Source organism: Medicago truncatula, chromosome 2 (assembly GCF_003473485.1).
Source record: "Medicago truncatula cultivar Jemalong A17 chromosome 2, MtrunA17r5.0-ANR, whole genome shotgun sequence".
In the NCBI taxonomy this organism is placed as follows: domain Eukaryota; kingdom Viridiplantae; phylum Streptophyta; class Magnoliopsida; order Fabales; family Fabaceae; genus Medicago; species Medicago truncatula.
In genome coordinates this window covers 14,049,354-14,072,238 of record NC_053043.1, presented here as the reverse complement: position 1 = coordinate 14,072,238, position 22,885 = coordinate 14,049,354, and the positions used below count along the sequence as shown (strand labels likewise).

Below are 22,885 nucleotides of genomic sequence, written 5' to 3'. Positions count from 1 at the left end.
CAAGCCGAAATAAAATCAAATTCTACTTCTTCTCACCCCCATTCTTAACTAATCACACCTTTTTTACAAATAAGCAATAAAATTAAAGCGTAGAAATAAACTTAGGAAAGCGGTTCTTATGGAATACCATAATCGCTCCGGGTGCCTAACACCTTCCCGTAGCGAAAACGACCCCCGAATCTAGAACTTTTTAAGGGTTTTTCTCCTTTTACCCTTCCCAAGAAAAAAGAGAGATATCAACGGTCGAAAGGTTCAAGTCCAATTAATGGCTTGGCACCCAAAAACCATGATAACAACCTTATTTAATCCCTCGCTTGACGAGTTCTTCCACACAACCTACCCTTTCTCTTCCGTCTTTACAGAAGTAACCCCTACTGCCATTGCCACACAATACCCTTCGAACAAACAAAACCTTGATCTCATTGTTGGGTCTTGCCATATAATCATATGTTTCGACCTGGATCGAGGTTTCACTCTATTGTGGAACCCTTCCATAAGAAAATTTTCCGAGTTGCCTTCCTCTTTGGATGAACCACACCGACTGCGAGCTCACGTAACATATGGCTTTGGCTATGATTATTTCAGTGGTGCTTTTCAGGTTGTTGCCTTTTCTGGCTATAGTAGTGGCAGTTTGGATGGCAAGGTTTTCAAAGTTAAGGTGAAGGTTCATACTGTCGGTACTAAGACATGGAGAAGGATTCCAGATTTCCCTTATGGTGTCCCTGTTGATGAATCAGGAAAGTTTGTATGCGGATCTGTTAATTGGCTGACACGTTATGGTTCAGATTATGTCATTGTTCCTCTTGATTTGGAGAAGGAATCTTACAGAAAGCTATTGATGCCTTATTATGGAGAGGTGGTTGTGATTAAATCAACCTTAGAGGTGCTCAAGGATTGCTTGTGCACTCTTGCTTTTGCTAATACTTTTTCGGATGTTTGGCTTTTGAAGGAGTTTGGAAATGATGAATTCTGGATTAAATTGTTCCGTCTTCCTAGCATGGAAGATCCTTATGGTTTTTGTTTTTATGAAAGGTTACTGTATGTTTTTGAGGATGGGAAAGTACTTCTCCAATTTCACTCTGAGTTGGTTGTTTACAATCCCATAGATGGTACTCTCAAGACTCTTCAACATATCTATGGTGTTTCTGAAGTCTACCATGAGAGTGTAGTATCACCTCTTTGTTTTGACATGTGCAGCGGGTATTGAGCAGAAGATTGCTTTTAACCAGATCATTTTCACCAAAATCAGTGGTGTTTTAGTTTCAAGAATTATGCATGTAATGATGTAAAAACAACATTTACCCCGTCAAATATATGTTGCAATGATTTTGAATTTGTCATGTAACTCATGTTACGAAAATTAGTTGCACAATTGTGATCTGGTCGATGTAATGATAGTAAGGAACTTGATAAAGGTGCAGCCATTAAATCAACAACCTTCCCTATTGCTTTTGTTGAATCAAGCAACCTTGGGTAACAAAATTTGCTCCCACAAAATGTAGCATATATCAAAGGTTAAAATCATGCAAAGTTGTGGGAGCATTTTGCTAAACATTGACCACTCAATATCTTAACAATAAAAGTTTATATATTCATACTACATGGCAGTATACAAATTCCAAATCATGTGTCTTTGCATTGGTACATAATTTATAAACATTTCTAAACCCACGCAGACCCTAAAAAATTTGATCATAATTAACTAGGCTTGTGTAGTGGCAAGAAATTAATCCAGGTTAATTCAAAATATCCTACATAAATTAAGTACAAGCAACAAAATGTTACAGAATATATAAAAATCCGCATTGTGACATTGAGAGATGCAGCCCTTGCTTGCATTTTCAATTCAATTTCACTAATCCTCCTCCTCCTCATCATCTTCAGCTATAACTGGACGCTGCAAGCGTGCAATCAACTTTGTCAAGCAAAATCAATGAAAGTTAGCTGAAATAGCACTCAGCTAGAATCAAGCAATTACATTTTCAAAACATCAAATAAGCAAATAGTTATGAAGTATAGATACTAACACAGACACGACACTGACAAATCGACATAGGTAATAATTTGAGAAATATATTATGTGTCAGTGCTATATAGATTCGATTAGATTCAAGATGGATTCAAAAAGATCATGATGTATTTACTTACCTCTTGTGCTTCCTTGGTGGTTGCTTCTCAGACTTCTTTGTGGTTGGATCCGCACGAATGGAAGCACGCACCTTTTTTGTATCGTTCCTCAATCCCACTAGCCTCTATCCCATGCTTGATATATTCACTGAAGTGCGACTGGTATTTATCTGGTTCATCTTCCATCAACACCTACAATGAATACCATAAAGTATAAAGGTTGTAACCAAAATTTCTAGATACCTTTATAAAGAATGCACTAAAAATAAGGAGAACAAAGTACAATTTTCCCACTTGCCTTCATATAGTAAGCAACATGTCCACCGAAGATATTTTTACGGCGAGCCTCAGCATCAAGCTTTTTCTTCTCCTTGTCGAAACCAACAAACCTTTTATCACTTCGGGGAATCTAACATAAGATAATGCCGCGCTTGCAGGTAGATGGGCATCACCATTTGCTTGTTTCCTAATGAAACTTATCTTAAAGTTTTGGTAGATTCTAAGTGAAGCTTTACAAATATAAAGAACAACGCAAAACATCGAGTTAGTGTTGAGTCTCCTAGGAATGTGGTTCAACCACTTACTTGAAATCAAGTTCGATAGACATTTTAGACATACCTAGTTCATTCACTTCTCGTTAAACCCCAACTTTCGCATCATCCCCTGAACAAAATTCCAACTTACTTGGTCATATGCTTTACTGGTATTATCTTTAAAGCTACTTCACCTTTCTTCTCCCGACTCTTGCACCTCATATGATGTAAAATTTCTAACGCCACCAACACATTATCCAAAATAGAACGTTGTTCCACAAAATAGTCATCGTGAGCTTAACTCAGTTGGTAGGGACAATGCATAATATATACAAAATTCGGGTTTTAAACCCCAACCAAAAAAGAAATTAAAGCAAGATACAAGTACAAATGTACCCATCAAGAAAAAGTACAAGTGTAGATAGAATGCCTTAAATAAGTACAAATGTAGAAGAAATTAATTATTGCAAAAGCTTATTATATTAACTTATCACCACTTACTATACGTAGTTTGTCTTATTTTCTTTTGAAGGATAAACCGTAAAAAACAAAAATATACAAAAAATTTCCCATGTTCTAAGCTAGTCCCAGCTAGCTGGCCATTCTAATTTATTAATGGAAAATGATTGGTAGACCACTCATATTTCCATACCACTCATACACCCCCACATATTCTAGAGGAGAGAGATGGATGAAAGAGAAGAGAGACAAAGTGTTTGTGGGGTCTAGGACACGTGTCACATGTTTACGTGGAGGTTTAAGTGTGTATGCCACCTATGGATGTACATGTATCACCACTCTTTATTAATTGACTCACACTCAAAATAATTAATAATAAAGAACTACTACTTTATGCTATTAGGAATGGACAGTTACTAGAGAAATGCTGGTTGCTTACAAATTGGTACATTTCTGCCGAACTTGTTCATATATGTCTATTGTCCGGTCCATTCCAATGGAAATGATATGTGGTGGGGAAGAGGGGACATGTCATTACATAGGGGAGTTAGCTACATCAAACTGTACCATGCACTTTCTTTTGTTTTTTTCCCCCTACTCTATTTTCTTTTTTCTTATATACACGTGTAGAAAGTTGAACTTATATTGCATTGCATGTACTCGAGTATATATGTTCAAATGGAAATATATAGCATGACATTTCTAAGAAGTCTATTGTTGAATAGTCTTGTTACAAGTTATAAGATTAATTAATCTTCCATCAAATACTTTTTTGAAAAAATCTTCTATCAATATTTTAAATTTGTTTTTATCTTTATTAAAAGTTTTTCAGTTAAGTCTCTCCTTATATTACAAAAATATAAAGATAGAGCTCTAACATAAAAACATCTGATAAAGATAGAGACTAGTTTAGAATATTAATAAAGTTAGAGATTAATAGTTTATTGTAAAAATATTACATAGAAGTGACGTAGAAGAGAATGGTGTTTTCGTTTGGTAAATTTAAAGGTACAATATAATATTCCTCTTGGCATGTGTCGTTGCACATGCACACTTCATTTGGTTATAACACATGGTAGCACATGCTCAAATCTTTATAAAATAGGCAACCCAATCTTAACAAGTCATGGATATAGTACTCGTTTTCAACGAGGTCTAAATTTAAAATATCGTAAATTATATTGACTTTTTTACACATAAAAAAAGTCACTTGTATCATCAACAATATTAGAAAATAAAATAAAATTGAGTATCTTTCTAAGATCTTTGGTCTTCAACTTTGACTATAAAGAATTGGTCTTCAACTTTTAATTAAAATATATACTTCTTGTCAACAAAACTTTTAAGATAATTTGAAATAATGATGTTTGCTAAATGAGGGAAAAGGAGATTCAGTTATATTTAATTTATCAGATAACCCGACTATTACAATTGCTGACCATGAAAACCAAACCAACGAGCTAGGTATAGAATTACAAGCAAGACCAACTTGCACACAAAGCCAGCAAGAAAAAAAAAAACCAAGAAAAATATTTGGGTTACATGCAAATTACATATACACAAGAGAATGATCACAACAAAAATAATCAAATGTTGTCAATATTCCATCCATATTTCAATGTGTCTTCGACAAATACTCTAGTACATATTCGTTATATATATATATATATATATATATATATATATATATATATATATATATATATATATAAGTGTAAGATCACTTGTTCTCATTGAGAAAGACAATACCTTGCTCACATTTGATTATTTGGTCTTCAACATGAGCAAATAATGTGTCACATGTATCACTACCCACCAAGCTTTTTGCCTTCAATGACTCTCTTTCCCAATCAGTGTTATATACCACAACAAGAATTGATACCACACATGCTATTTGTGCTGCCAACAAACCATAACAAAACCCCACCAACCCTAATTTCAAAACAAACCCCAACACTATTCCTATTGGCGCCCCCACCAAGTAAAATGAGTAAAAATTTATCCCTGCCCCAATACCTGGTCTTGCACTCCCTCTAAGTATTCCACAACTAGTTGTTTGTGGACAATTTGCTAACTCACAAACACCAATTATAGGTAAAACTGCCATTGTCAACTCTAGCACCTCTTTATCATTTGTGAACACTTTCCCCCATTTTTCTCTTCCTAATGTTGTCCATAATAACCCTAATGTTGAACTTGCTAGTGACATTCCAATTGCTACCATAGTTGACAAATTTGCTTTTGATGGTTGACCAGCTCCAAGTGCATTCCCTACCCTTGTTGAAACCGAAGCACTAAGTGCCGTTGGTAAAGTGTACATAAGTGATGTTGTTTGTATCACTATTCCGGCCGTGGCTAAAGCTACACGAGGGTTATAAAGGTAACCAGCTAGAATTGTCATGAATTCATACCACCACCATTCTAAACAAACTCCAAGACAACTTTGAATAGAAAACCTTATTAACATGCCCCATTCTTTGCCTAGGGTTTTGACACTTGATGGTTTTTGTTGTTGTGATGATAACAAGGGAGGACTAGGGTTAGGTATGGAGATTGAAACATGTGAGATATGCATGTAGAACATGTATGATAAAAGGAAAAAAAGGGTATTGAAATTTGCAACAAAAGCTGAAATAGCAATACCTTGTACACCAAGGTGAAGTTTGAAGGTTAAGAAAATGATGATAGGGATGTGAATGATAACGGAAAGTGAAGTGCACCACAATAATGGCCAAGTTGTTCCTTTGCTACGTAAATAGATACGAATCGGATGAAGGAAGCTATTCGCGATAAGATCGGGAATCGAGAGGCGGCAATAGAGGCTTGCTATTCTTGTTATATCTTGATTTTGATGAAGGGATAGCATAAATGGTTCAAGATTTAGCCACAAGAGTGAAATGGGTAATGAAGCTACTAATAACATGAGAATTGTTCTTCTTAATATGAGAGAGACTAAAGAGAAGTTTTGTGAACCAATGGCTTGAGTACATAGAGGCTCCATTCCCATGGCTAGACCTGAAAGGACTGAATATCCGGTTACATTGGTGAAGCCTATGGCCAAAGCACCACTTGCTAACTCAAGACTTCCCAACTTTCCCATGCAAACAACTAAGATCATGTTTTTGAGGTATCCTACTATGCTCATGGCTGCTATTGGGAAACCTATGTCCATCATTCTCTTTAGCTCGTCCACCACCTGAAAAAACAAAACAAAAACAATATGAACTCTTACAAGTATATATAAGACATAGTTTCTCTACAGCCCCATCTTTCTCCAATAAAAGAGTGAGGCTGCATAAAGGATCCATCATCCATGTTAATATATATGCTATGCTATGATATTTATGAAGAAATGGTATATGAAAACTATGGAATTTTAATATGTTATGCTCCCTCCGATTAAAGGTCAGCTATAACAGCTCTCTGGTCAAATGTCAGTAGTCGATGACATTTGACCGGAGAGAGAGGCCGCAAAAAGGATCATAAAGTATATATTATGAGGGATGAAGAAGTGATATGTGTGAAAAATGTGAAAACCATGGGAGATATTGTATGGTATATATCGTACCTCAGCAGTTGTCGGGTATGTCTTTTGGGATTTCTCTTGAGCAACCATCTTAAAAGCTTTAGCTTTTCCTATATTGTTTCCGTGTGGGTGATTTGAGGTATATAATAAGGAGAAACAAGATGAGATAATGAATGTTTTTTTTCTCCACAAGACACTCCTTCAAGTACAAGTGATATGAGAGGGGACCAGAACAAGCAATTAAATTGAGTGTGAGATCAATAAGTAAGACGATATATCTTTATATAAGGAATTTAAAGGTGGTGGGGTGTGTATGTGTATCAATTGTTATATTCTCACACTCACTTTCTTTTACATCATTTTTGGACCTCTTTTTTCTTTCTATTTTACTCTTTTGTTTTCCACATATCACTTTTAATTTTTATTTTCTTTTCCTTTTGCTCTTTTTTCATATACCTCATCTCTCACACTATTTTGGTGGTGTGTGTATAAGTGAATATATATGCTTTCCTTAACATTAAAAGAAAGGCTTCTTTAGAAGTTATAAAGTTATGTTGCATTATTATCAAAAGAGATAATGGTTCCAAAAGGCAAAACTATAACATTTGAAGCGTACAACTCCATACAATAATGTGCAAGAATAGACCTAAAAAGTTCTTAATTTTGAAAGAAAGGCCCAAAAGTAATTGTGTAATATTTTTTTTTAATGGAAAATGAAATGTAATAATTATTATATCAGTGTTTCCATCATGGCATACTCAAACTCAAATAAAAAAAACAACTTTTGCAAATGCGTTCTCACGAAGAAAATATTCAAATATTCTTTTTGTTACTTCTAAACACGACAAAGCTATCTTGCAAAAAGAAAAAGAAAAAACACTAAAATATACATATTAGAACAAATAAATTCGTGAATTTAGAACAAATAAGCCACGTTATTGAGGAGCATTGGTAGACCAATCTAGTATTATGTATATATTTTAAAGGTAGACCAATCTCGAGTGAATAATAACACAATAGATGGGATCATATATATATATATATATATATATATATATATATATATATATATATATATATATATATATATATATATTAAGCAAAATATATTAACGAGAGTATAGAAATACTAACTCATTACAACACATTATAACATAAAATCTTAAAAGTATATTCCCTCAAGAATGTGCGACTTTTGCAAGAGTAAGAGCACAAATGCTCTTTGTCTAGTTTAAGGATTCAAAACCATGTTTTTGTAATGTCGAAGGACATTCTACCTATATCGATGTTATTTAAGAAATGGGTTTGAGTTTTTTCTTTTCTTTTTGGGTCTTAGCCCTTTATTTCTATGAAAATGAGCCTATTAATTCTAAATTTGATCGGGAGATAAATAAAGTAAAATAATAGTTAATCTCTTTTTGACATAATATTTAGTTAAACGACTCATTATTCTTTAGATCTTAAAGATTCTATCAGATTGAATACTCAAAATGATTGATATAAATAGAGTTAAGGAGTACTCTAACTCATATAAAGCAAAAATGATATAGAGATAATGAGTACTACTCTAACTCATACATAATGCAAAGAGTATATAAACTTAATTAAAGCGAATCCAAAAGACAACATAAAATAATTTGAATGTCAATTGGAAAAACTATAGCCCTTTTCTCTCCCTTGAGAGATATCAAACCCCATGAAATAACTTTTATATAGGTTTAACCACGTCCTTGCAAGTCACCTTCTTCCCTTCAAAAATGATCTCATTTTTATGGAACCAAATTGACCAAACGGTAGACAATGAATCTTCCTATTCTTCTTGCTCCTAAAGAGATATCCAAATTGAGTAAAGTGATTTACACCAATAACCTTAAGAGGAATGTTTTTTTGTACGATGAGGTCAAAACAACTAATACAAAGATAAAGGCTATTTTAACCATTAATTTTCACCCACCCTACCATGTTTTCCATCAAGTACATACATATTTGACAATTTGACCAATCAATTATACAAGAACTCTCTTTAAGTTTTTCTTCCTACTAAATACCATTATCCATAACCCTAATTTTCTATATTGTCATTAAAAAAAAAAAAAAAAAAAAAAGGACCTTATTTAAACCGTGCGATATATGTATTTATCAATGATGCTAAAAGCTCTATTCTTTACTTTTCCTATTTTGTCGTTTTCCCAAATATATAGAAGCATAGGCATCTTCGCTGCCCCATAAGAAATGCATATATGTTTGTATTACCAGAAATTTCATGTTCACGTTTAAAAAGAAGCTATTAATTGTGCATGTGAGGAAGGACTATTGCTATATACTGCTACTGAGGCTATGGTTGATGTACGTATTTTTGGGGCTAATATTATTGGTATTCTTTCATTTTAGCTCATTTAATGTTTGTATATTTAGAAAAACTCGCATAGTAAGTATAGCATGTGTGGTAAAAACGGTATTTAAGGGCGTTACATTACATTGTAAAGAAATATTTAAAACTATTAAATGTGTAAATTGTGAAATTCAATTAATAGTTTTGAAGAAATTATGAAATGTGATGTATAAAAAATACATGAACTTAACTATCAATGTCGAAATTATCATGTTCCACTTTCACAAAGGCTCAAATCCGCAATGTTGAATATGTGTGTGCGTGTTTTAATTGTGTTTACCACTTCGTCTATAGAAGAAAGAAAGAAAATCACGAGTAAAAAAAATTAAGAGAAGTGTTATTGACATTCAAGATTTATTCTTTTTGGTGAAAACATTCAAGAATGAAAACCAAATTTAATATATGTAAAATAAAAATAGAATATAAATATAAAAATTTCTTCATTTTTTCCTGAACCAAGTTTTCTTCCTGAAAAATAACTAACCATAAACTTTTCATAAATTTTTTACTATAAAAGATTCATCACTTAAGGGATTTTTGTCCAATATGAACTTTTCAAAAAAAGGGTCGACACACTATTTTTAATGAAAATATGAATTTAAAAAAAACAAAGAAAATGTTAACTTGTGTCCTAAAAACACAAGATAAAGCACTAAAATAGAATTAAAAAATAAATATTTGCATTGAAAATATAAATTTTTAAACTTTTAAGTTTATAAATCACAATTTTCAAGATTAAATATCTACATTTAATTTGTACAAAAAGTAAATAAATTTACATTTATTTTTTATCTTATGCATTTAGGGTACAAGTTAACAAGACCTTTTATTAAATTTTTCTAAAAATGGTAAGTGAACCACTTATTTAGAGGTCCCATATATATGATGCACCCCAATTTAAGAATCATCTTTGTTATTATTTTGATGTATTATTTGAAAAACTTTCATTGGTCCTATCATTATGAATTCATTGGTCTAGCAATGATGGTCATAAACTCCCATTTTCATGGCTTTTGATAATAATTCATTAAGTAAATTGTTAGTATGAGGTCACTTCACTTCATTAAGTTATGACCAAGTAGGACCTTTGAAACTAACAACATTACGGTTTTAGGGCCTTCAAGTCCACATCAGTAAACAATGTAATAAAATTAGATTGTATCGTAAGCAAAAATTGCTTTTATCACATGTATGCACCAAGCAACAATGCAAGATATTTTTGATGTAGATCCAAAATCATAAAACAGATCAAACCTCATCACCACCTTTCCTATTGGAGCACGCACCTTGTCCTTAAAAGTTACTACACCTTAGCTTGTAATTCGTATATGTAACACACCACCCCCTCAAAAAAATATTGTAGCTTCCCCATTTACGTGGTAGCAAGGTACCATTCACTTAGGTCAACAAAAAAAAAAGGGTACCATACACTTGGCAACGAGCTAGGTCTCAAATTAATCAATTTACACTTGGCAACGAGTTGGTTGTCATTTAGGTTTTATAAAGGAGTGGCAAAACGAGCCGAATCCGTCAAACCGACCTGTTTAAGCCTCTATTTTAGATGAATTTAGTTGAAGTTTTAAACTCGACCTTTTAAATTATTTCGTCCAATTTAATCCGTTGAAACATGTACATGTTTAAAATGGGGTGGCACACACCTAAGGGTTAGTTTAAAAATATTATTAGAAAAATCCAATGAGATAAAATCTTAGTGAAGAAAAAAAGTGCAAGAGAAACGATAATAAAAAAACCCTAACTTATTTTAGTTAAACAAAAAGTGGATTGTTTCATCAATCTATAAAGATAGAATTCTTATTTACGCCCTCCTTACAAATAAATCACAATCATGATCAACGTTTAACACAATACACTTTGTTATTGTAAAAGAAACATACAATTTGAGTCGTCAAATCTTAAGTTTAAGGTTGAGATTTAAAATTGTGTGAAATTAGAAAAATTATTGTAGCCCACATCCTTGTCCTTATGTGTTCCATGTTGATCCTACATGCACACATTCCTTGCGACATATTAAAGGTGGTTTTACACTAGTGAACCCAATATAGAACGTGGACGGTGTGAGTGGAGCTAGCAACAACTCATTACTCATGCATGGCTACCCTAGCCTTGTAAGTATATTGAAATTTGAGTCACATGAAATTAGGCGTGCAAATGTACTTTCAAACTATATGACCACCGAATTAGAAGGATCTTTAGGACTATTAACTCACCCTTTTATGACTTTAACACTTAGATATATGCATTATGATTCAAATTCAATGTTTCACCATTGCCACCCAAAAAGTACTAGTCATCTTGTCAAACATTTCGCCATTTTCTTTCCCTTTCTTAACAAATTTTCCTTGTGATCGTGTTCTTTTTAGTTCTTTTACTTCTCGTGCTAGCTACAATTAGGTTCTATAATAGATTCCTTTATAGTGTATAGTTCACATCATAATAAGTATCTAGATTGCTATTTACATTCTAACTTACCTAACAACCACCTAAACACGTTCAAATAACAGTGTCTTCTGTCTGCATGATAGATGCCTAACATAACTTCACTTAGATACTCTCTAGAATTTTATAAAACAAACTCAAACAAATTGGGTACATAGATATGCCCAGATTGAGTTGTGATTATATATATATAGGTTTGTAAACTTGGACCCAAAAAAAAACATGAAGGTCCAAGTTAGTCATTGTGTACCTTTTCATTTGGACAAAAATATCATTCATCTTTATTATTTAAAACTAATAACGTGAGAGTTAATTTAGTAATTTTCATTACAAAAATTTGTTAACTTTAACTAATTTGTTAACTTAGACTCACTTTTGTTATGAACATATTTATGTTCACAATTACAAACATTAAACAACCAAAAAAAAGACAACGGTTTTGACAAAGAAACAGTTACAATTTTTTTTTTTAATTCACATAATTACTCTTCGTTTAATAATGGTTTATAATAGTAATATGTGAATATTCTTGTCCAAATGAAAAGCTGCACACTTACTAACATGGGCCTTCATGTTTTTTGTTGGTCTAAGTTAGCAAACAATATATATATATATATATATATATATATATATATAGGGCATATCAAGTGAGAGGACATCTTATAATGAGAGATGAGAGGGTTGATTAATAACCATTGGATATTAATTAACGGTTGAGATTAAGTTGCTCATTAAAAACTATAGTGCACCGGATCCTCTTTTGCATCAAAGAACTTTCATCTTCCTCGTCTTTTCTATTCTTCATTATCTAAAAAAAAAAAAATCCATGTCTTCTCTCGTTTGCTGCGACCTCTTTTGCTACTAATCTTTTGAGTCGGATCTTCATCGTGGAAAAAGACCCTGATATATTCGGTTTTTAGTAAGAGAGAGTTTTCTGAAAAATTTGACCAAAGCAGATATTAGACTTTTACTCTCTGGCTTTCCAATCAAATTCGAAAAAAAAAAAAAAAAAAAAGGGAGGATCCCTTTAAGAAGCCATCGCCGCCGCCGGAATGGCATCATGTCATTAAACGGTTATATATATATATATATATATATATATATGATTTTCTTTAATCAGCCAAAATGCATTAGCGGTTACAATCAATTATAGAAGATGTGCCAAGCTAGAACATACTCAACTCGCATGTGTGCGTTTGGTTGCGCGGCAGAGGAATTGATTTTGGTTAAAATTAATTCTGACAAAAAGTGATTTGTGTTTGGATACAATCATGTAAAAATGAGTTGAACGGTAAATTTGTGTGTAAAAATTAATTCTAGAATAAAAAATTACAAATTCTAGCTTCATGTAGAATAAATTCTACTCGACAACAACGAAACAATATTGCATAATCAATTCTACTCTTTCATAATCGGTTCAAACATGGCTTTTTTTTTATAAGAGTATTGATTTGTGTTTTTCTTAATACACTATTCACACCTCAACATTATTAAACAGGCGTTGAGGTTAGTGGCCTATAACATTTGATTTTTATTTTGAGCACTTATATATATGTGTACGCCTCTACTTTTTATACATCCATCCAACACGTATTTTCTCTTTATATCTTCTTCTTATCACATCATCAATCCATTACATATATCATTTTACTCTATTATTTTATCTCTCAAGTGTTAGATTGGATATTGGGTGTTTAAGAATTATTTTCCTTCTAATCTATGTTTCATTTTTACAAAACTAATTTGTTTGATGATGGATGATACTCTTTATGAACTCTTTTTAGGTTTTTCTTTTTCTAATGTGTGACTTGAATTTTTTTTTTCTAATACAGAGTACTCTTTTTTAATCTAATGTTCGGCAAAAATAAGTAAAATTTCTTTTTCCTTAGTGTTCTTTTATTAATTGATTAGAGTCTTGGACCACATTAAAGTTCTATCTTAGTCATGGTTTAAAGTAAGAATAGGTGGTAGGTTGCTGTTCTGGAACGTGCAAAAGTACTTTTACAAAACTCGAGAGCATCTAAACCTATCAGCAACATTCTTCAAGGATACAAAATACTGCTGATACTTCAAAGTGGAAGAAACCAGCTGTAGGTCGATATAAATGCAATATCGACGCCTCTTTCTCTAAGCACTTAAACAAGGTTGGTATATGAATATGTATAAGAGATGACACAGGTACGTCTGTCTTAGCTAAAACTGAATGGTTTAGTCCGATATGTGAAGTTCATATAGGAGAAGCTCTTGGTTTATTATCTGCTCTAGAATGGGTTCACGAGCTTAATCTTGGTCCTATGGATTTTGAGATGGATGCGAAAAAGATTGTTGATAATTTCTTATCGACAAATCATGATGCAACTGAGTTCGGAAATATCATTCAAAATTGTCAATCTCTTTTTAGGAATTATTAAGAAAACTCTAAGGTAGAGTTTGTACAGAGACAAGCAAATGAGGCAGCTCACGCTTTAGTTAAGGCGGCTACATTGTCAGTTAATTTCCAATTATTATTTGTAATACCTGATTGTATTGAACACATATTGATTAATGAAATGCTTTAAGCTTCTTCTCTTAAAAAAAAAAAAAAAAAAAGTAAGAATAGGTGGTGTTAAACACATATATTTAGATTGATGCGCTTGTATAAAGCAATGCTGCTAATAATTTGAATGATATTAAATCTTTTGTATATGTAAAAACCTTTGTGTGTATATATTATTATGGACTTAGCTTAAAATACAAAATCTCGGATATTATCACTGCTTTTGTTTATGTGGATGTAATGCTCTTGCCGTTGTGTTAATTAGAGATACTATTAAGTGTTAATGCTTCTTTAATTTGTCTCACATTAATGGAACCACACATGTGAAATCTAGTTGCACCAAATGCAAGAGGGGAACCACCCACAAAAAATCTTGTCGACAGTTAGCATATATATCAAACTCATAAGATTAGATTTCATACCTTCCTAAGCCAATATAATGTTAACATCTATCATATAGTGGTTGCTAGGAATGAATGATAACGTATATAAATGTCACATCCTTCAAATGGTTTTTTGAATATTTAGTCTTATTGAATATATTGTGATGCCCTTTTTCGGTCCCAATTTCTCTTTTATGTATCGATAAATTCCAACAACTAACATCTTTATGCTTTCTGCTCCCCATGAGTTTCAACCATAGTTTGATGATCAATTTAGTTGAATAATGGCTAAAGAATTTGGTAAAGAGTAACCAATTAAATTATATACATGGGACCTATATATATCACATTACCTCAATCTAAAGATGAGATATATTAATCCACTAATATATCTACCAATGTTAATGTTTGTTACTTGTTGGTTATATAGATAGATGCTCCCTGTCCACGCATGCTCCACTTCCATGTTAATTGATTTTTGGATAATAATTGACTTCTTTTTGGTTAATTTGGTTTTGAAGTTGAAGTACATTCATAGTAATAATGACTACATGTGTGTGTGTGGGAGAGTGATATATTCCAATTGTTTTCTGAGTGATATATTATTTTTCTTTCTTTTTAATAAGAAAATATAGTTATAGAATATTAGAATTTTTAATAAGAAAAATGTAGTTATAAAAGTACAAGGATATTCCAATCTTTATACACAAACAATCAAAGATTCACACACAAAAGCACTGGAAAAATCGTGGCACGATGGGGTCGCATTGTGGCACGATGGTGCGCTGGCAGCGAAAAACAGAAACATATTTTTGAGTGCAGATTTGTTCCAAATTTTAAGGGAAACTTTTACTATAAATATAGACCTTGTATCAGAGCAAACTTGGAGATAGAGGGGGCTGAAACAAGGGTTTAGAAAGGCAACAACAAAACTAGGGTTTGTATAGAGTTTGTCTCTTCGGAACAAACACTAGGGTTTATGGGTTGATTCACCTTGGGAAACAATATTAGGATTGAGTCTCTTGGTTACGGGAAGAGACTGGAACTTTGGGTAGAATTAGGCGGGAGACTTATTCTTGTAACCCATTGATTTCTCTTTGTAACAATACTCATCATATAGTGGATCAGATGGCTGCTCTCTCCCCCAGACTAGGTCAATTTGGACCGAACTGGGTCAACAAATTCTTTTGTGTTCTTCTCTTCTTTGTGTTCTTCTCGCCGTTGTTTTCTACTTTTGGCTTGTATTTAATTGTTCCATACACTTTGTTTTGGTTGCTTGATTATCCCTTACTCCACACATCAAGTTGTTATTGGTGTGACTTTTTCGATCGAAGTCACAACACTTGATAGGACATTATCACACACCAATTAGAGAAATTTAAAATGGATATAGGATACAACTAAATAACATTGTGATCAAGTCATATTACATTTTAAAATTTTATAAACTAGACATTATCTTTATCTTATATATTATCTTATATGGATCTTGGGTTTTCACATTACACCCCTCACATCTTATTGAATTTGGTGCGTGATAGATATGGTGGGTGGCCTAGACCGATAAACTCTAATATCATATTAGATTTTTATATTAAGTTTTATTTATTTTTGAAAGACTCATATTTGTGAAATTGATTGACTTATAAAGGGAAAAACTTCACTCTTTGTAAAATCATTTCAAGCCTTATTTTTATATAATGTAAATCTTGGATTTTTCTTCCTAAAATAAAATCTTGGATTTTTCTTTATAAAAATTGATATCATTAAAAATAATGTTATCCCATTTTCCTAAAAACCGGAGAATTAACACAAAAAGTAAAGGGTTATGCTAAACCAAAAGTAGTAAATTTGTATTTGATTCAACAATATTTTATCATTTAAAAAGCTAAATTCATCATTTCACAATGCAATATTTCAATTGTTATCCTCTTAACCAATACCTTAAAGACACTCTTTAGCATTTTCCTTAAAACAATTATTGACCTCATTTTGTTACTTGGCTTTAAGTCAAACTCCATATTATTAATGCTTTCATCCCAATGAGAATCACAAAGAACAAAAAATATCAAATCAACAAGTCAAAAGAATCAATTAAATTCCACAAAAGAGATTTTGAGGAACCGAGAGTTTGACATTTTGGTATCACTAGCAAGTTTCATCTTTATTAGTATCGTTGTAAAAACACAACCTAGCTGGTTATTATTATTAATCTTAAAGATGGAAAAACATAAAGTGGAGTGAATCATTCGCATGGATCATCCACATTGTTCGGTCTCCTTCAGGTGCCAAAAAACTACAGGAGGAATATTAATTAGGTCAAAATATGAAGATTGCAATTCCATGTTACCTTTTGACCATGTATACCCTGTCTATAATAGCTCAATCGGTGTTACTTTTAGATGTTATAATTACGCATTTTATTAAACTACTTTATCAATAAGTATTCTCAATTATATATAGATAGAAAGATTCAAGGTTTTACAATTCGAGAGTTTACCTCAACTCGTTTTAATTATGTAAACTCGAATCGTAAACTCGACTCGTAAATTCGTACGAGTTTACCTAAAATTAAAATTATATAAAATTTATTATATACTAGACCATTGACCTGTGCTAACGCACGTGTCATTTAAAAAAGATAATATTCACTGAAAAAAATAAGAAACTGTAGTTCGCATGAATCTAAAAATTGTCGTGAATCAAAGCATAATGTCAATATCAAAGACTTTGTTTTTGTTCCATAATTCTAGTACGTAGTTCCTGTTACTTTAAAATAATATATAATTTTGAAAGGGAAATTGAAGTTTGTTGACATGCAAATAGTTTCAATAAGTAAGAAAATGAACAGTACACAAAAAAGTCCTACACATTACGGAAAACTTTTCTATAGACCACATTTGATGCAACATCGATATCATCGCCGTCGTCGTCATTAATCAATATTTTTAAACCACCTCTCGAAGTAACCCGTGATATTGCGACGTACAACTGTCCATGTGAAAAAACAGGAGACGGTAGATAAACACCAACATGTTTCAACGATGACCCTGACTCTTGTTAATAGTCATTGCAAATGAGACGACAGATAACGGAAATTGCCTTCATGTCAAGCAAAACCTCATAATTTGCTAACCCGTGCTACCACACGGGTTAATGATGAGCACAATATATTAGTAATTTAGGAGTTCAACATCACATAAAAATCGTAAATTAAAATAACATGAAATATATAGCTATATTATGTAGGTAAGGTATGATTTACAATTAATGTTTTGCAATGATCATGCTTATAGTTAACGGTAAGTTAAGCATATTTTGAAGACACAATCATATGCTTAGATAGATCCTTATTCAGCCAATAGAATATCATGTGAAAAAACAGGAGACGGTAGATAAACACCAACATGTTTCAACGACTGACCCTGACTCTTGTTAATAGTCATTGCAAATGAGACGACAGATAACGGAAATTGCCTTCATGTCAAGCAAAACCTCATAATTTGCTAACCCGTGCTACCACACGGGTCAATGATGAGCACAATATATTAGTAATTTAGGAGTTCAACATCACATAAAAACCGTAAATTAAAATAACATGAAATATATAGCTATATTATGTAGGTAAGGTATGATTTACAATTAATGTTTTGCAATGATCATGCTTATAGTTAATGGTAAGTTAAGCATATTTTGAAGGCACAATCATATGCTTAGATAGATCCTTATTCAGCCAATAGAATATCACATGAAGCATTGGGCCAATCCTTATTAAAACAATGATATGAATCATGGTTTACAACTTAATTTGTAGTTTGCATAGCTCAGGGGATATCTAAGACACATTCACATCAGTATAATCAACCACCACCGTATAAATTATCACCGCGAGGGCCTTCTTGCAACAACCACCACCGCATAAACCTCCTTCTAGAATATAACAAACAAAAAAAGAGATGATAATAAATTAGATAGCAATGCAATTCAAAAAGTCATCGGATTACAAATAACCAAAAATCAAACTAAACAAATGCTCCTACTCTTATTTCAACCCCGAATTTGAAAATTCCTGAACTGCAAAATCAAAAAACCAAACCCCACACCAATCATATAACAATTACTTTGATTTTGTAAGAAGCCTAAAAAGCTATTGCAAGCTATTTTGTACAATAGAGGAATTGAATGGAAAGAAAGATGTGTGGTTAACCTTAGTCACAGAAAAGAGGAGGAGCAGGTAAAAATACATTTGATTTTTCTTCTCAATGTTAACACAATAACAATGCTTCTATATAAACACAAAAATTAAATTAGAATGAAACAATTAAATCATTGTGGAGCCCTGTTTGTTACATACTTAATGAATTAATTAATTAAATCAATTCCATTGTAAGATAAGCTAATAATTTTCGCAAGGAGAGAGAAAACGCACTTGCAATTTTGAAGTGAGATGAAGAAGTCATGACCAAGTGTAACAACGAAGCCTATCTGCAACTTTCTGGATAGAACCAACCCTTCCAGCTTCTTGGTGATAAATCCAACGACATAGTGGGAACCATCAGAGAAAGTGAGGCAATTTTATAAAAAAAAAAAAAAAAAGGGAAGAAAAAAATAATAATTAGAATGAAACAATTACATAATGAAAGTGAAATAAACAAACATACCTGCATATCCCCAAATCCACATTTCCATCAACAAAATCTGCAATTTGTAAAATAAAGCTACAGATCAAAACATGGTGGAGAAAGAAAAAACATTGAAAATCATTGCATATATCATCATCTTACACAAATGATATTAGCAGATTCAAAAATTCTATGGGAGTTTAGACCAGTCAACCTCCAAGGATGCGAGTAACAAAATCTATTAGCAGAAGCAGCAGGAAATAATGATTTGTTTTGTTAAAAAAAAATAGGAGTGATTTGTTTTGTTCAAAAGAATAGGAGGGATTTGTTTCGTTCAAAAGAATTGGGAATTTCTGCAATAAAATATGAACAATTTGTTAATAGGAGTGATTTGTTTTTCTTTTTTTTAAGTTTATCTGTTTAGTAGGAAACAATTTTAAAAAAAAAAAAAAAAATAGGAAATTTCTGCAATTTGATATTTTAAACATGGGTAATACAGTAAAAGCAAGCACTGAATTTAAGTTAAATTAGGGCAACAATTAGCATTCGGGTTAACTTTAATAAATAAAAGATAAAAGATAAAAGATAATATATTAGGGTAAATGAGTTGAGGAAGTGAGGAAAAAAAATATGGCAACAGAAAATATGGAAATCAATTAGATAGGTTTTAGGAGGAGGGAAATTAGGAAATGATGGTTAGGGTTTGGAGGAGGGGAATTAGGAAATATGGTTAGGTTTTGAAGGAGGGGAATTAGGTTTTAGGAGGAGGGAAATTAGGAAATCATGGTTAGGGTTTGGAGGAGGGGAATTAGGAAATATGGTTAGGTTTTGAAGGAGGGAAAAGTGGCTATAATTTTTTGGGTTAAATATTAGGTGGAATTAGGGCAACAATGTTAGGTTTATAAATAACTATACCATTGACCCGTGCTAACGCACGTGTCATTTAAAAAATTAATACTCACAGAAAAAATAAGACACTGTAGGTCGCTTGAATGTAAAAATTGTCGTGAATCAAAGCAAAATGTCAATTACCATAGACTTTGTTATTGTTCCATAATTCTAGTACGTAGTTCCTGTTACTTTAACATAACATATAATTTTAAAAGGGAAACTGAAGTTCGTTGACATGCAAATAGTTTCAATAAGTAAGAAAATGAATAGTACACAAAAAGTCCTACATATTACGGAAAACTTCTCTGTAGACCACACTTGATGCAACATCGGTATCATCGCCGTCGTCGTCATTAATCAATATCTTTAAACCACCCCTCGAAGTAACCCGTGATATTGCGACGTACAACTGTCCATGTGAAAAATAACAAAGATGAATCCAAAACGACATCTAAAAATTTCAATAAAGAGATAGCTACCTCAGTTGACTCAGTCATGCTTTCAATTGTCATTCGGTTAGTGTTGAGCAAGTCATCTGATAAAGACGCGGAGCTGTTCGTTGAAATTTGGCTGACACTTCGGGTGAACTGTATTGATGCATTTTTCATTCTAATAAAAGGGCACCAATGTTAATAGAAGAGTGGCGAGACCTCCAGACAACTTAATTACGACCAAAAAAACTTGCCTTTATTCTAAAGCATATAAAAATGTAAATGGTTACCATATCATGTACGCAGCGACATCAGGCAAATCACCATTAAGTATCAGCTTAGTCCCATTAAAGGCATTAGCAACTCCCATAGCACCTAATTTTTTAAAAAATCAACAGCAAGTGAACATAATTTCACATTTCATTGTTGATATCAGCAGAAAGCACAAACTTAAAACACGACATACCTAACTACATGCGTGTCTTGCAAAACTGCAATATCAATACAGTAGGTGTGTCGTTGTCATGGTTGCAAAAAAAGGTCACAATTTTGTCAACATGTTCACCCCAAAGAGAGCAATGCAAGCGGTTGTTTCTGTAATAAAATATTACCAAAATATCAATTCAGGAACATAAGGTATATTAAAATTATATTACAACCAGGTACAAAGAAAGAGACAAATCTTACTCAAGATCTTCTAAAGTGAGATCAATAACCCTGCTTTTCCTTCCGTCCTTTTCAGTTTCCCTTATATCACCTCTTTCAATTACATGACCAATAACATCTGAAATTACGTATACAAAAGCAAAAACAAATGTATGAAATTCCTAAACGAATGCTTATAGGTAGAAATAATGTGCAACACACATTCAGAATTGAAGTCTTACCCGTAGATACATCCTCGACAGTTGAAGAGAGAATTTCATTGAATGGCTTGAACTAAAAAACGTTCATAGGGATAGCAGGCGAGTGTACTTTGGTAAAAGTTGAATTGTGCATCATACTAAGCTTATGTTTGTGTGAAGTTACCTTATAAGGACTTTCATTAAAACCTACAATTGCATTTTCAAGCTGATATGTACCCCCTTCTTGAACCATGGACCTGAACTTTGCCACCAAATCTTTTCTAGCTGTGGCGTGAATATGTCCACCCTATTGACGACAACAACAACATTAAACAGCTGGTTAAATTACATAACTAAAAAACAACAATGACATTAGTTTAATTTTAAAGCTAAGAGTGCAAACATGCAGAAACCTTTTCATCAACCAAATGTGAGCAACTCGCACACATATCTTGAGATTCTTTCTTCCTCCAGAAACAGCTGAGATTGGAGTGTATTTTGCAGACATCATTGGCTTGTTTTTTCCTTTCCAAGAAAGAGGATGCTTATTTAGATTGAGATGGTTTGGCAAATATGTTATGATATATTTATAGGAAAAAGGTGGAATACGTGTGAGTAGGATATGTCGGTTGAGCAATAAAGAGTATTAGTTATCAGGATAAGCACAAAATAGTGGAACAAAATTAGGAAATGGCCAACATTTTAGGATAAAGATTAATATGAATAAAATGAAATTAATATTGTTGATGGGGCACTTTGTTTTACTTAAGAATTGACATTTTTTTGTACTTAAGAATTACCATAGTTGATTCGCCAAAACATATTTTAGAGATGTGGATGAAATGTGTAGTAGTTACTTGAATGAGAGGAATTAGGATTTTTAGTTTGTTTCCACCCAAAACATATTTTAGAGATGTGGATGAAATCCCCTACTTATTTGAATGAGAGAAATAAGGATTTTAGTTTGTTTCCACCAAAAAGTTACTTTAGAGATGTGGATGAAATCTCTTAGTTACTTGAATGAGAAGAATTAGGATTTTTAGTTTGTTTCCACCGAAAACATATTTTAGAGATGTGGATGAAATCCCCTACTTATTTGAATGAGAGAAATTAGGATTTTAGTTTGTTTCCACCAAAAAGTTAGATTAGAGATGTGGATGAAATCTCTTAGTTACTTGAATGAGAGAAATAAGGATTAGGATTTAAGTTTGTTTCCACCCAAAACATATTTTAGAGATGTGGATGAAATCTTTAGTAGTTACTTGAATGAGAGGAATTAGGATTTTTAGTTTGTTTCCATCCAAAATATATTTTAGAGATGTGGATGAAATCTTTAGTAGTTACTTGAATGAGAGGAATTATGATTTTTAGTTTGTTTCCACCCAAAACATATTTTAAAGATGTGGATGAAATCCCCTAATTATTTGAATGAGAGAAATAAGGATTAGGATTTAAGTTTGTTTCCACCCAAAACATATTTTAGAGATGTGGATGAAATCTTTAGTAGTTACTTGAATGAGAGGAATTAGGATTTTTAGTTTGTTTCCACCCAAAACATATTTTATAGATGTGGATGAAATCTTTAGTAGTTACTTGAATGAGAGGAATTATGATTTTTAGTTTGTTTCCACCCAAAACATATTTTAAAGATGTGGATGAAATCCCCTGATTATTTGAATGAGA

General features: G+C 32.3%; 2 protein-coding genes and 1 long non-coding RNA gene across 3 annotated transcripts; 1 reads left to right on the top strand and 2 right to left on the bottom strand.

The window, feature by feature from the left end:
- The first annotated feature begins 286 nt into the window (after positions 1-286).
- LOC120578298 (F-box/kelch-repeat protein At3g23880) lies at positions 287-1,207 on the top strand. The gene has a single exon (XM_039830963.1). It carries the CDS (start codon positions 287-289, stop codon positions 1,205-1,207), a length of 921 nt encoding a protein of 306 aa, XP_039686897.1.
- Positions 1,208-4,494: 3,287 nt separating this feature from the next.
- Positions 4,495-6,889, bottom strand: LOC25488078 (protein DETOXIFICATION 55). Its single transcript, XM_013607737.3, has 2 exons — positions 6,688-6,889; positions 4,495-6,315 (listed from the first exon to the last, which is right to left on the bottom strand). The coding sequence occupies exons 1-2, from the start codon at positions 6,733-6,735 to the stop codon at positions 4,840-4,842; spliced, it is 1,524 nt and encodes a 507-aa protein (XP_013463191.1). The 5' UTR covers positions 6,736-6,889; the 3' UTR covers positions 4,495-4,839.
- Positions 6,890-18,241: 11,352 nt separating this feature from the next.
- Positions 18,242-19,201, bottom strand: LOC120578021 (uncharacterized). The gene is made up of 3 exons (XR_005643979.1): positions 19,075-19,201; positions 18,843-18,931; positions 18,242-18,343 (listed from the first exon to the last, which is right to left on the bottom strand). It is a non-coding gene; the product is annotated as an uncharacterized lncRNA (long non-coding RNA).
- Positions 19,202-22,885: the final 3,684 nt, after the last annotated feature.

What these genes read in the sequence shown, in the direction of transcription:
- LOC120578298 (XM_039830963.1), top strand. Translation starts at nt 287, where the DNA reads ATGATAACAACCTTATTTAATCCCTCGCTTGACGAGTTCTTCCACACA.
- LOC25488078 (XM_013607737.3), bottom strand. Translation starts at nt 6,735, where the DNA reads ATGGTTGCTCAAGAGAAATCCCAAAAGACATACCCGACAACTGCTGAG. An exon ending in CATACCCGACAACTGCTGAG is followed by an intron (nt 6,316 to 6,687) that starts GTACGATATATA and finishes TTGTTTTTTCAG; the next exon opens with GTGGTGGACGAGCTAAAGAG.